The sequence below is a fragment of the Nanorana parkeri genome, unplaced genomic scaffold (genome assembly GCF_000935625.1).
Source record: "Nanorana parkeri isolate BGI_ZX_2015 unplaced genomic scaffold, ASM93562v1 scaffold221, whole genome shotgun sequence".
NCBI lineage: Eukaryota > Metazoa > Chordata > Amphibia > Anura > Dicroglossidae > Nanorana > Nanorana parkeri.
Genome location: NW_017306489.1, coordinates 1,435,185 through 1,450,166, shown reverse-complemented (window position 1 = coordinate 1,450,166; position 14,982 = coordinate 1,435,185). Strand labels below are relative to the sequence as shown.

Below are 14,982 nucleotides of genomic sequence, written 5' to 3'. Positions count from 1 at the left end.
CACAAAACGCTCAGGTGTGAACAGGGGCCATAAGAATGAATGGGATGTTTTTTTTTGTGAAGCATTTTGACGTGCTTATTCAGCTGCGACAACACGCTCAGTGTGAACCAGGCCTTAGGGTAGAGGTAGTCAGACTTTGATCCTCCAGCCGTGGTGAAACTACAAATCCCATCATGTATCTGTCTCTGGAAGGCATGTGTGTGGTTGTCAGAGTCTTGCAGTGCCTTGTGGGACTTGAAGTTCCACAATATCTGGAGGGCCAAAGCTTGGTTACCCCTGCGTTATGGGATCACAGTGCCTGAAGGAGGGTTTAGCGATCACACGACTGTCCCAGCATTAAACTGCTATGTATATCCCATCACAATCCTGACTGAAGGATCCCAAATGGAAGGATGGCGAGTGCCGGAGTGATGAGCAGATGGCGCAACGGTAAGAGCAATAAAAAGAAGAATCAGCGGCACTCCGACAGTGAAGCTGTACGACTTTTTATTGGTGCATGTTCACGTCATCACAAAGCAAACATGTCAATAAAAAGACGTGCCGCTGATTCTTCTTTTCATTGCCTGTCCCAGAGGTCACACCATTGGGAGGCCGCCATATGTGGACCAGGAGCTGTCAGTGAGAGCAGTGGAAGCATGCTAGTAAGTGCGCTTTCAGAACAGCAGAGGTGAGTGACGCACTTTAGGGCCCACCTGCCATGCTGCCACATATATGCGTTGCACCAATGGAAGCAGGTTAAAGTCACCCTGTCAATGTTACTCATAGCACCACCTGTTAAACAAAAATAAATAAATAGAAAAAACATATAGTATGAGTTACTATGTACACAATTATGAATGAACAGGAAGTGATGTAGATCACTTCCTATTCATTCATAACTGGTACATAGTAACTCACACTATGTCCAGTTATTTACAAACAGTCACCAATCACTGATTACTGACTGCTTGTTCCGTTCTCCATCCTGACTACCTGTTACAGGAAGGTGAGCCAGCGGTTCGGGAGGAGAGCTTGGTCTATTTTGACAGCTGGCTCCTCCCCCTCACTGACAGTTTGACTTCCTGTGACAGCTATCTCCGCCCCCACACCACTCTCCATCCTGATCTGTTACAGGAGACTTAGCGGGCGGTGTGAGAAGAGAGCCCGGCCAGTGGTGACATAGCTATCTTCCCCCGCCCCTCTCGGCCTCCTGACAGTTTCTCTCCTCATTGCTGGACGCTGCGCTGTCTCAGAGGGGACACAGAGCAGCGCCCAGCAAGGAGGAGAGAAACCAGGAATGCACCACAAATTCGGCCGAAACATGGTACTTTCGATATTTGCCCTAAGTACCATTTAGTTAGGATATGTTTCGGTGCATTACTACTTCCCAGCCAATGGCCAATGATCAGCTGCCACATCGCTCCCCAGGCACTGCATTCATGTTACCGTCAAATGCCCCCCCCCCACTCAACAGCTGTGGTTCCTCCGCTGGGCTCGTATGTCCCATAGTCATTCACAAGCTGGCAGGAGCAGCAGGCATTCAACTTACTGGAAAGGTAAATATATAAACACTACTGTTATAAGTGACCTTGTGGTGACAGGGCCCCTTTAAAGTGTTATTTACTCAATGTGAATAAACAATACTTCATCCGGGGCGGGCTCTCTCCTTTTTGTCTTTTTGTTTCTATGGGTGTGAGTTTCCCTGATTTGTCTGAAGAGCAGCACCCTGTGGTTAGAACATTTCCGGAGAAGCTTTCATAGGCTGACACCAGCGCCGGAGGAGGTTTACCCCACATTATTATCTTATTCTATGTGAATGGGAACAAGTAACAATGAAATAACTAGGTGTTAACCCAATTTGGCTGCGAAAGTGGAAATACATTTTAACTGTTTCGCTGCCACCGATGTATGTCATAGGACGTTCCTGTCATCACTGATATGCTATCACATAGGGGGCTTGTAAGCCCCCCTACATGACAGCAATTAAGAAAGTGAAAATAAAAAAAAAGTTTAACAAAAATATTAAATAAAATAAATGTCAAAATAATAAAAAAAAAAACGGTTTTAAAGTCTCCTGCCCCCGTGCATTACCATAAACACGTATCAGGTGCGCGTACAAAAACAATGATCGCCCTACACACGTTGGGTATCGCCACGAACGCCAGAGTGAGAGCAATAATTCTACAGCCAATATTCATGAATATCTCTAAACTGATGGCCTGTAGGGGCTTGCAAAGCGTCGCCTATGGACAATTTGGGGTACCGTATTTTGTCTCCGTTTCTCGGACGCACACAATTGTTAACCTTGCTTTTAGTGCGTTGGGGTGCATGGTGTCTGAAACTCTCGTCGTCTTTTGTGTCCACAGTGACTTCTAAGGTTGAAATAATTTCTAATGCTAAAATGTTCTAACAGTTGATAGCTCAGCTCTACAATATCGGAGATGGACATAAAACCAATATAAGGGAAAAAAAGCTTTGTGCATTAGGTTGTTGGCGCGCGGCTGTGCTGGAATTATTCCTTTTTCCTGCTTTTGAAATCAATACCATAAAAAGGTGTAAATGTCTCTGTGTTTGGGGAATTCCCTTGTGTAGACATATCAAATGGAATATTAATGGAGCTTGGCGTATCCACTCCCGGCAACGCGAGGTGTGATCAGAAAACTGATCCAGCAGACAAAGGCCTACTGTCCCAGTGCATCATGTTCTCCTTGTAGAAAATGCTTATTATTATACAGGATTCATATGGCACTGATAGTTTGTGCAGCATTTTACAATATAAATGGAGCGAGTACAGTTACATTACAATTCAAGACAAAATGGTTAGAAGGACCCTGCTCCTGAGAGCTTACAATCTAAAAGGGAGGGGCAAGTGATACATGAGGTGATGGCTGTGTGGGGAGGAGTTGTTTGGGAAAGTGATTGTGCAGTTGTTAGGTAGAGGCAAGATAGGCTTCCCTGAAGAGAGTTTTCAGGGCTTGCATAAAGGCGGACAGAGTAGGAGATAGCCGGACATATTGGTGTAGGGAGTTCCAGAGGATGGGAGAGATTCTGGAGAAGTCCTGGAGGCAAGTATGTACACATAAACCAGAAGAGCCAGTGCATGCAAAACTGATATTGACAGGTGGAGCTTAGTTTCCTATATGTCTTGGAAACTCGGCAAGACCTCTGACATAATTCCTGACGGTTTCAGTCCAGTTGTGAGTTTGGGTGTCCTGCCCACCTCTCTGTGTTTCAGCTCCACCTTTTGCATTCTTTATATACAGTATTAAAAGTTAGAAAAAAATCGCTGTTTCGGGTGGCTGTACCTGTACGTCCTGAAATCTCCTGTGTGCGTGCGCCCTCCACGCACACAAGCTGCCGCTCCCGCTGTCATTAGACAGCAGAAAGAATCAGCTTCATGCACAGAGCCAATCGGACCGGCCCTGTGCCTTGTGATCACTGTGATTGGGTATCAGAGTGATCACATGGCAATGTTTACTAGGGATGCACCGATACCATTTTTTTCCGGTATCGACTAAGAGTGCCGATATATTATTTTTTGGTACTCGCCAAATACCGATATTGGAAGTCCCATTAATGAAGCTGGGCGGCGAGTAATGACTCGCTACCTGGCTTCCTGATAAGTCGGAACCCCGGGCGGCGTGTAGCGACTTGACGACCATCTTCCCGATTAGCCGCAAAGCCGTCTCCATACTCCCTCATGACCAGGTTACATGCCCCCTGGCTTCCTGATTGGCCGGGAAGCCAGCTCCATGCTTCCTCGTCACCAAGTGACGAGGAAGCATGCAGCCAGCTATCCGGCCAATCAGGAAGCCTGGGGACGAGTCATGAGTAATTACCTGCCCGCCAGGCTTCCTGATTAGCTGGGAAGCCAGCTCCATGCTCCCTGGTGAACAGGGAGCATGGAGCCGGCTTCCCAGCCAATCAGGAAGCCTGGCAGTGTGTAATGACTCACCCAGCTTCCTGATACCAGAAGTTCCGATATCGGGATAATCATTGGGAGCATTTGGGCAAGTATGAGTACATGCCGAAATACTAGTATCGGTATGTCCCTAATGCTTACATTGCAAAGCCCTCCCCATCCATTTACAACACAGACATGGTAGAATAGGGGTCATTCATTCACTAGTTCCTAGTTAAAACAAGCTGCAGCAGCATTAAAAAAATTATACACTGAAGGAAAATGTTTAACCTCTTCACCCCCTCTCCTCTACAGCATATGTCAGCTCCATTCTATCTCTGCCCTGATCTTTACATTAACCACTTCACCTCTCTTATCTTGCACATTAACCCCTTTATCTCTGCTTCCCTCTGTGTATGACCTGTACATTTTAATGTATCTCGTACACCATTAGCAAGCTCCATGTTGTATCCCCCTCAACACCTCAACATGTTTTGTCATGTTCAAAAAATTGTGGTAAAAAGCAGATCACCTTGGGGTGTCTACTTTGCAAAAAGGGGTCACTCCGGAGGTTTCATAATGTCCTGGAATTTTAGTTTGCTATGTTTTATGAGAAAAAGTAAAGGAAACGTTTTTTTTCTCTTCTGTATATAGTAAAAAAAAAAAAAAAGCGGTTATTTAAATCCCACCAAAAGAAATCTCCATCTGTCTCAGAAAATGATACAAAATGAAGTTGGGCACAGTGTTGTATGACAGTCAAACTTACACAGCGCTTAAAAATGGCCTGGTAATGACCGGGGTTTAACATGCCGCTCCTGAGGTTGGTAAATAAGCCCTCTTAACACTTCTTTTATTCTGAACCAGTTTAGGACTATCTTTGACCGTCTCAGTTTGCCATCAGCCTCGGTCCCAGACCATAAGATTCTACGTTTCCTGGGGAAGTATTTCGTCGATTTAGATAACTATAAGGCATGGATGACGAAACGGAATCAGTTGCGAGTGAAAAAGATAAATAAGTGAGTAGCCCAGCTTATTTCGCCCCACCTTTAGGAGGTATTTTATTACGCCGATGCATACAACAGATTTCTTTTTTTAATCAGATAGTATTTATGGACATTGTTTGGTTTTAAGCTGGTACAAAAAAACATATGTAAAGAGCAAAAACATCCAAAACCATAGAAATACAGAAATAAACATAAAAGAAATAAGAACAAAACATAGTGAACCCCTACCACAGGGATATATATATATATATATCTCTATGTTTAATAAAAACGAAAATAAAAAAAAGGGAAAGGGTGTTGATGTAGTCCCTACACAGGATACACACAGGCAAACAGGGTTGTATGGCAACCACGAGAGAGGAATGGGGTGAGGGCTGGCAGCATTCAGGAGGAAGATCAAGTAGGCATCCCAACAGGCCGAAAAGATAACCATTTGGACCATATTGAGTAAAAAGTGTGTACTGAGCCCCTGGACTGATACCCAATGCGTTCGAACTCTATAATTCTATCAAGTTCTATCATCCAATTAGAGACCGTAGGAGGGAACGGTGAGATCCACTTGCGTACAATGAAACGGGTGGTGGTAAATAGTGCTCGTCTAAGAGCCAACATTAGAGGGGAATCAAAATGTGAATCATCAAAGACACCCAGAAGACATAAAAACGAGGGAGGGAATCAATTGAAACATTAAAAACAGAAGTGAGAGTGCGTACGACCTTTAGCCAATAGCGCACTAGTTTAGGGCAACGCCACAGCAGGTGGATCAGGGATCCCTGGTGGAATCCACACTTAGGACAGAAGGGGTCATCTTGGTATCCTATCCTACATACAACAGATTTCTAGCACTAGGGGCCTAATTAAAACCTTGTTACTATCTGCCACATGTATGAGCCATTGTTCCTACATCCTAAGATGTCATGCAATGTCACATAATAGATGCAGGAAGTGAAGCGCCACGCTAGTTAAAATTGTCCAGATACAACTTCATTCCATTAGGGTCAGGGGACATTCAAGTAGAGTAGCCAATGCATTTGTGGGGGTTCAAAACACACTCCCTTCATCGGTCTTAATAAGAGAAATCCTATATCTTGGCTACAATCCCTGCAGCTTGAAAGCTGTATTGAGTTGTGGTGGGAGTACTTCAGGCATGTCAGCTGCTGATTTCCCTCATTAAGCCCTGATAAAGGGGGGGGGGGGGGTTTTGGACCACCCCCAAAACACGTTGGCTACTTTTCTTGAATGTCCCCTGACCCTAATGGAACAAAGCTGTATCTGGACTATTTTAGTTGGGTTCGTGCTTCAATTCCTACATCTTCTGTGTTCACTATCGAGCCAAGGATATTGTGGAGATCCTTTGGCTTGTGGAAGCTGCCTACCTATTAGCCAGATCACACATATTTATATCACTTTACCACTACTGGATGAGAAAACACCAATAGAATAACCACACAGGTCCAGTGCTTCCTTTCTACTTCCAAATATGTGAGGTCATAAGTCTGAGATTTCCAATCTCAGTGCCCCGTCCCCCTACATTCTGGCCATCCCGATTCTTCCCTTGTCTCCGCTATAGGACCCCATTGCTTCCTCCATCTAAGAGCCTTTGCCTTACAGATTTGGTCCATTTCAATGGCGGAAAAAGGAATAGAAACAGTGGCTGCTGGGACTTTTGGCCATGTTTTTATCACAGAACAGAAGTCATCTTGTTTAGCTCATAAAGTACTTCATTGTACAATTTATCCTTTACAACAGTGGGGAATGGGAGAAAGATTCCCTTTGAATATAAGAGTTCTCAGTTGCTTGTGTTTGCTTATATATGTGGAAGCCGTGTACCACTTTCAAGCTATCTCCCTGCTGGACAAACATTGAGACACAAAGTGTAATGCAATGACTGAACTGGGGAACAATGTTATGTAAAGGTCACTACAGACTCACATAAAGCAGCATAAGGCTTCCAATGTGTGTAGAAATACTGGTAGCCCAGTAAAGTATTTATTGAAAGCTGATATGGAGTCGCTGTTGGTAGCCCATACTATTGCTCTGCAGCATGTGTTTTTAGGTCTGTTCAAAGGGGCCCTAAGAATCATTCTAGTACAGTATAGGCAAAGTGTAAAATGTATGTAAAAGGCCTGTATATTCATTGTAGGTTTTACTGTGTACATGGATGAATTTCACATTCACTGCTTTCTTTCTCTTGTTTGCTTTAGACCATTCTCCTACATGGAATATGAGTATGGTAAATCTGCTGCTGTAGCTTACTACACACTGGTACATAAAGGAGGCGTGAGGTATGGATAGTAAACCTGCCGAAGCATTCAGATGAACTACTCTTTCCTTTCTTCCGCTTTAAAGTTTATTTTTGCTAAAGCTAGGTTACCAGACTTGCTGGGATGAATAAATAAAGAGTAATGTGTTGGTCAAATACCTAACTATTGCAGTAAATACTGTCCCAAGCTCCCTACGCTGCTGGCCATGTGACCAAAACCCAATCATTGGCTCACTTGGTCTGCTGCAGAGGAGTTTGAGCCAGAACATATGCTCGCCTACAGCAGTCTTTTGGTCACGCAACCCCAGCACGGGAGGTAGTCTGGAGCCGCATTTTCTCCAGGAATGTAAGGTATTTCAGACTAATCCTGGGGCTTACCCCCCACCCCGAGTAGCTAATCCCCCACTTAGATTAGAAAAAAAAAGGACCAAATGGCCAGCATATTTATGTGACTTGCAGAGTGGGAGAGTCCTGCTTTGGGATTTCCCATTGGCTGTCCCCAGTGGATCACCAATCACAGTGATCACATACTAATGTTTACATTGTTATTGCAACACAGGAAATACTAGTAATCATTATTGGGTAATAAATGAATGGATCAGCAGCAGCTTATCAATTCATTAATTTTCACTGACCGTGGTATCGTAATGTATGTTAACCATTTCACCCCCCTCCTTTCCTCTCCTACACATCTGAGCTCCATTCTGTCACTGATTGTGACCTGTATATTAATGCTTCATCTTCTTTATCCTGCACATTAACCCCTTCATCCTCCCACTGCATGTGACCTGTACTTAAGGGCCTTCACCTCACCTATCTAGTGCACCATTACCAGGTTGCATGTTTTAACCCCTCAGTACCAGCATGTTTCTTCATTTCCCCAAAAATTGTAGCAAAAATTAGATCACCTGATGGCCTGCATCTTTTGAAATAGAAGGTATGATAGCAGGATCAGGAGACATGATATTAGAAGATTTGTATTGTATTTGACTGTTTTCAAAGGTTTTTAATGCATGTATTGGGTGGGGTGGGGGGTTCTACTCAACCATGTTTTTTTCTGGAGCCTTGACTTCCTCTTTGAAGCTTGCCAGCTTCTCCAAATAAAAAGTAGGTGTTTTACTTATGTAGCATAGTTCCTTATGTATTGTGGAAATAACTGGTGTCTCCCTCAGGTTCCATGGTCACCAAGACTGGCTCCGGGTCGCCCAGGGGAAGAATAGCACTGAGTTTTTGAAGTATAAAGATGTCCCAATAGAAAGTGTGGATTTGAGCAATTGTGACGTGACCTGCACTGGCCTTGACCCTATATGTAAGAGGATATTAGAAATGTCTTACCAAATTAAACCACTTGGGAGCTACATGGGTCTTTCAGCTACAACATGGTGAAAAGGTTGTGGAAACCCCTCTAAATTATTAAAGTCAGGTGCTTCCAGTGATGGATATTCTTAAAGCTACAGCACATAAAGACATTTTATACAATTGTGTGCTTCCAAACTTATGGTAACCGTTTGAATGAGGCTATTGTTTTTGCTTGCACAAATCTAGGTCCATAAAGACATTTTTACCAGTTTAGCATGTAAGAAAAGGCACACAGCCCTGACCTCAACCCTATAAAAAAACCTTTGGAATAAATTGGAATGCTGTCTTCAAGCCAGGTCTTCTCATCCAACATCAGTACCTGACCTCACATATGCTCTGTTGGCTGAATGAGCACCAGTTCCCACAGAGACACTCCAAAATCTCGTAGAAAGCCTTCCAGGAAAAGTGGAGGATGGTATGGCCACAAAGAGGAATGGGAGGCAACTCCATATTATTGCCCTTGGTTGAGATGTGCAAATTCATGGGTCAGGTGACCACAAACATTTGCCTGTATTGTATACATTTCATGTGGCTCCTAAATGCCATGCAATAGCAAGAATTCAGTACCTCTCTCTGTAAGCACCTGCTGCCCTGTATGTCTATTACATGTCTGAAGCCGAGGAAGAATATCCTATTTACATCACTTTTTGAGAACATTTTAGAGGAATTCTGAACTGACAGAATTTGGAGGTTGCCGTTGCTGGCATCTCCAACGGATTCAGTACTTTGAGTCACTGACCCAGAACTCGATGATTGAAGACGATGAACTTTTTTTCATCCTAACTGTGTAACCATGCAGCTCAGAAGTTCTGGATTTACGTTGCTGATAGCTAGCAACTACAATTCTCCCACTGGCATCCCTTGCATCTGTCCCTTAAAAGCATTAAAGGAGAACTATGGGGTTAAGGCTTTTCCCTATAGTTCTCCTTAGGGTAACTAGCGTCCTCCCGTCACCCTAAGCTCAGTATACCGCGAGCTACAACTTGCGTTATACTGAGACGCCACAGTATCTCGGTATACTGAGACGCCGCAGCTGAAGCGGATCCCGACAATTATGTCTGGATCCGCCCAGCTGCGTGAGTGACAGCTGGCTCTGCCTATCTAGAGACAGGGCCAGCTGTACCCACCCGTCCGATCCGCCAGTCAGCGCTATAGGAGCGGGGAGGGGGGAATCCAGCCCCTCCCCTGTCACGCAGAGAGCTGTGACAGGATCGAGAGGTGAGCGAACGCCAGTATGTGTTCGCTCACTTCTCGATCTACTGAGCCGACCTGTGACAGTCTCATTGTCACAGGTTGGCTAGAACTATGAGGTGAGTGAAAAGCACTCACCTCATAGTTCTCCTTTAAGGCTGCAGCATGATCACATACAGTATAGCATACAGTGAGGAAAATAATGATTTGATCCCCTGCAGATTTTGTAAGTTTGCCCACTCACAAAGAAATGAAAGGTCTATAATTTCTATTATAGGTGTATTTTAAATGATAGAGACAGAATATCAACCTATAGGAAATTTATGGAGGGAGATGTGTGCAAACCTGGTAACCAACTACAAGAAACGTCTTACCTCTGTGCTTGCCAACAAGGGTTTCTCCACCAAGTACTAAGTCATGTTTTGCTTGGGGATCAAATACTTATTTTGCTCACTGAACTGCAACTCAATTTATAACATTTGTATCATGTGTTTTTTCAGGATTTTTGGTTGATATTCTGTCTCTTAAAATACACCTATGATAAAAATTATAGATCTTTAATTTCTTTGTAAGTGGGCCAACTTACAAAATCTGCAGGGGATCAAATCATTATTTTCCTCACTGTAGGCGTGTTTGGAATGGAGAATCTTTGAAAACTATAGAATGGGGTTGTCTTGGTATACATGTCTTCTGCAGTTTTGTACTTTTATTTGCTTTTGCTAATATTACTTATGTTTGCCTTTAATATTAATTAATACATTCAATGCATCTTATGTCCTCTCATGCACTCTCATGCTATTGTTCTGATCATTATGCTGTACAGTGGAATTGGAACATTTACGTTTCCTGAACCTCAGCCACTGTCCTTACATTGACGACTGGTCTTTAAGCCGCCTGAACGTACTTCATCCTACGTTGGAAGTTCTCATATTGGCGGGATGTCCTCAAATTACAGAGCGAGGGCTGGCCTCCCTTCATCACTTACAGTAAGTGTACAGTAAGAAGTGATACTTTCTATGTCGAGGGCGTATTGAGTAAATTAGTGCAAAGAGCAGTGACCACGTTCAAACAAATCTTCGTTTAATGTAGTCAGAAGAGTTACCGGATGGTTTCTGATTACCGGTTTTACCTTTATTACATTTTTGTTGCTGAATTTGCATTGCTGGTCTTTTCGGGACATTCAAAGAAAAAAAGTCAGCGTTTGTAAAGGATCTTTAGGGTAAATCTGACAAAATTCAATCTGTGGGTGGCCCTGTGGGTAACAACTGCTTATTCAATCGTGCCGGGTGGCATCTTATTAGCCATACAGTGTCTGCAAGCGCTGTTTGGGTATTTAGCAGCCACTGCTCTTGCAGCAGCAGGAGATTCCACTATCCACCCTGTTTAGCGTGGATGAAAGTCTAAGGATTGGATGACTGTAAATGAATCGCTGGCTGATGTAAATCTAAAGCTGGGTATGCACTGTAGGAATTTTGGCCGGTTCCTAATGAACCAGCCGCAATTCGCACAGTGGGTGCTGCTGTCAGCACCCTTCTACCCAGCATTCCTTGATCAGATGATTGAAGGAGCTAGTTGGAAAATTCTTGCCTGAACGGAGCTAGCAGCCAAGTTGCTAGCTCTGTTCAGGTATTCTGACAGCGGCTGGTGGTGCAGTGGGAGGGGCCCAGAAGGCTCCTCCCACTACAGGCTTTCTGCTGAAAACTACAGGAAGGGGCGAATACAGGACCAGTCACCCTGCACAAGGAGAGAGAGCAGCAGTGACCAGTCTTTATTACAGGAAGCTCCCGCACAGAGGCAATGTTTCTCAATCAGATACTGCACAGATCTGGTAGAAATACACAAAGCTCACCAAGATTTAAGGAAGAATACACATGACTCTTGTACTTAGATAACATTTGCTTATCCTGGAGTTTAGCTTTAAGTCAGTTAAATGGGGTTAATGATGTCACATTTAAAAACAAGTTGCCACATACATTTTCCAACATGTGCCGTGTGATCAAGTCCTCAGAGCAACCTATTGCCTACCTCTTGTCAGACACTTGTCCTTCTCTTTCTCTTCATTATAGGAAACTTAAGCATTTGGATGTATCAGACCTCCCCAATGTTTCCCACAAGGGTTTAACCAGGATACTTCTGGAGGAGGTGCTGCCAGCTTGTGAGATTGTAGGGATGGAGTACTCGGAAAGCCTGGATGGAGAGACCAGCACCCCATCTGAGACCTAGTAATGCACAGGTGAGTGGGAAGTCTACACATCGAAAAAGGGTTTTCTGTGGTGTCTGTACTGTGAGTGTTGTGGTGTCTGTGTCTTCTTATATAGAAGTTGTATTATCGTCATTAAACCTAAACAATAGGCTCCGTGCATTCGATGGTCAAGTTTTCTGATTGTAAGAGACTGTAAGAGGTCTGCGGCTGATTGGCTAACCTCAGACCTCTTGGCTATATTGGCCGGTTGGCAGCAGCAGACGATGATAGAAGTGGCAGGAAGTAGAGGCATCTTTAGCTGTGGGGTTCAGTTGCAGCTGTTGGCGATAGATTTTCTTTCAACACCAGGAGCTTGGCAATGGTAATTTTCAGGGTAGAGCTCCAATTGCTGAGAGCTTTGTCCTACGTTACACACCCTGTGAACCTTCCTGTAAACCTAACACTAGCCCTATCTGTAATCATAACACTACTCCCTTGTATTTCTAACACTAACTGTCCCTGTTATCATACCACTAACCCTCCTTGTAATCCTATGACCACCCCTCTCCCCTCCCCGTATTCCTGACGCCGCCCCTCCCCGTATTCCTGACGCCGCCCCTCCCCGTATTCCTGACGCCGCCCCTCCCTGTAAATCTAAAAACGAACTTGTGTTTTGAAGAAAAACTCTGGGGAAAAATAATCTTAAAGTAAACCTTTACCTCCTTTGACTAAAACTCAGATCAGCATACGGCTCTGAATGCTGAAATAGAATCATCTTACATTTATTAGATAAACAAACATATTTTTATTTTACTTACAATTTCTTTTTTTCCACTTCCTGTCCTCTTTGACACAAATGATGTAATTGTGCCCAAGTGTTGCATCCTGGGAAGGTTACATCAGCAGAGCATTGCTGGGGAATCTCATCTGTAATTTCACGAGATCTCAGTGAAAGGCATTTTCCTCCCCCGAGATGATGTGCATGGTCACATGTTCTGGTCACATGTGCCAGAGTTCCAGGAAGTAAAGGGAAATCTAGTAACTCGCCCGTCGTGAAAATGGTCACCGTCAGAAGACTGGGAAAAAAGGGTATGCAAAGAATACAAAGCCGGCAATTATCTAGAAGTATGTTTTTATAGATTGTCATTACCAAACATTTCTAAAGGTGTCGTTGTTGTTCTTTTAACCCCTTCGTGACGGGAGACGTACAGTGTACGTCCTGTCACTTTGTGCCTATATGACTGGCCACGTACACTGTATGTGACGAGTTATATCAGGCTTTTAAAAAAAATAATAATAATCAAAACTTGTGAAAAAAGTGTTTTCTTCTAGTTTTTTTCCTCATTTTTTTTATTTTATTCAAACTAAGTGAGGGGTTAGGTACACATATGTGATATAATTATATAGCCCTATCTGTCCTCTAAAAAACTATATATAATATGTGTGGGTACATTTAGTAAGAAAGTATATTACTGCTGTGGAAGAATCACACAGCAAAAATGTAAAAAATGTGTCAGTCATTTATGAACAGAACCTGAAAACTAGCTCAGTCATGAAGGGGTTAAAGATCCTCTTTAACCCTTGCAGTGGGGCTACCCCCACACTACAGGGGTTAACTGCTCGTTTTCATCCTGGAGAGAAAATAATAGTTATACTCACCTGAACCTTGGAGCCAGCTGACTGCTACTCCACTCCCTAAAGCCTGTCTCCTCCTCCACTCCAGCAGTGGAATGCCTGTCGGTGTCCTCAAGTCCTATACACTGTATTGGGCGTGATGACTCACGGGACCTTAGAACGGTGGAGCGGAGCGGGAGAGAGGCTGGAAGGACCATTCTAACAGCCAGCTGGCTGTGAAATTCAGGTGAGTATGACTTTATTTTCACTACTAGATGAAAATGAGCAGTTAACCCTTGCTGTGTGAGGGCAGCCCCATTGCAAGGATACAGATCATTTTTCCCTGGAGTTCTTCTTTAAGGTTAAATGGAAAGCTTGTGTAAGCATTAACACTAACCTCCCCTGTAATCCTAATGCTGACTCTATCTCTCCCTTTAATCCTAACACTAGCCTTCTCTTTAACCCCAAATCTAACACTTCTCTGCTGCTCGGACCCTGACACTATTCCCTCTTGCAACCCGAACCCTAACATTATTTTTTTATTAGAACTTTTTCTGCCCCGTATATGATCCCTTTGGCCTCATTGACACTGCTAAGAGCCGGCCCGTACAGAGCTGTGTGGTGTGCTCGGCCGTATCAAACCACTCCGGGGAAGGACAGGTGCAGCGTGTGATTTTTACACACGCTATGGGAGTACGCGGCCGTACGCTCACCCGAACTGCACGTCCGTGTGGGTGTCCGTACTCGTATGCAGATAAGATGGATTCTGTCTGGGTCCGAGCAGGGACACCCGCACGGACGTGCAGTTCGGGTGAATGTACGGCCACGTACTACCATACAGAAGAACAGGCTGCTGTGTTCAAATCACACGCAGAACCTGTCCTTCCCGGGAGCGGCACCATACGGCCGACACTTAGCTGTGTGAATGAGGCCTTTCTGTCATGAAACCTACTATCCCAGTACAAGCTGGTCATCCATTGTCCAAAGCAATAGTCTGTCTCCTGTCTGCTCTTTAGACTGCTAGGGAACCTTATCACATCACCCCCCTTTGCACCAAACAGCCCTCCTTTCCTGTAAGTCCCTCCCAAGTACCTTCTCCACACTCATGAGTTTTTCAAAACAGGAACTTCTGCTGCAAGCCTGATTTGAAACTTCAGCTGCTATAGACAGCTTAGTATAACAAGATCTCGGGAAATTTTGCTACCTGAATGAAACAATTATTAGAAGACAAATAAATATGGGCCGTGTGTATCGCTTAGCCTAGAGTTCGTGTTTAGACATGTTAATGTCATTAGTGCCTTGCGGCCCAGGAGTGGATAGACCTGTTAGCCAATTAGTGTTTTTGGAACACTGGTGGGCCCTCAGAAATGCTTTCTACATCCTCGGATGTCATATTCTAGAAGATATGGCTTTATAACCACGGTGCTGAATAATTTAGTGCTGCTGAGACTCCTGGGTTATTTCACATAATAAAGTTATTCCAGAGAGG

At 44.0% G+C, this 14,982-nt stretch overlaps 1 protein-coding gene across 1 annotated transcript; it reads left to right on the top strand.

Moving 5' to 3' along the window:
- Positions 1-392: 392 nt before the first annotated feature.
- Positions 393-11,920, top strand: ATP5SL (ATP5S like). The gene is made up of 7 exons (XM_018555999.1): positions 393-476; positions 573-641; positions 4,745-4,896; positions 7,089-7,169; positions 8,320-8,456; positions 10,521-10,683; positions 11,764-11,920. Exons 1-7 carry the CDS (start codon positions 393-395, stop codon positions 11,918-11,920), a joined length of 843 nt encoding a protein of 280 aa, XP_018411501.1.
- The last annotated feature ends 3,062 nt before the right edge of the window (positions 11,921-14,982 follow it).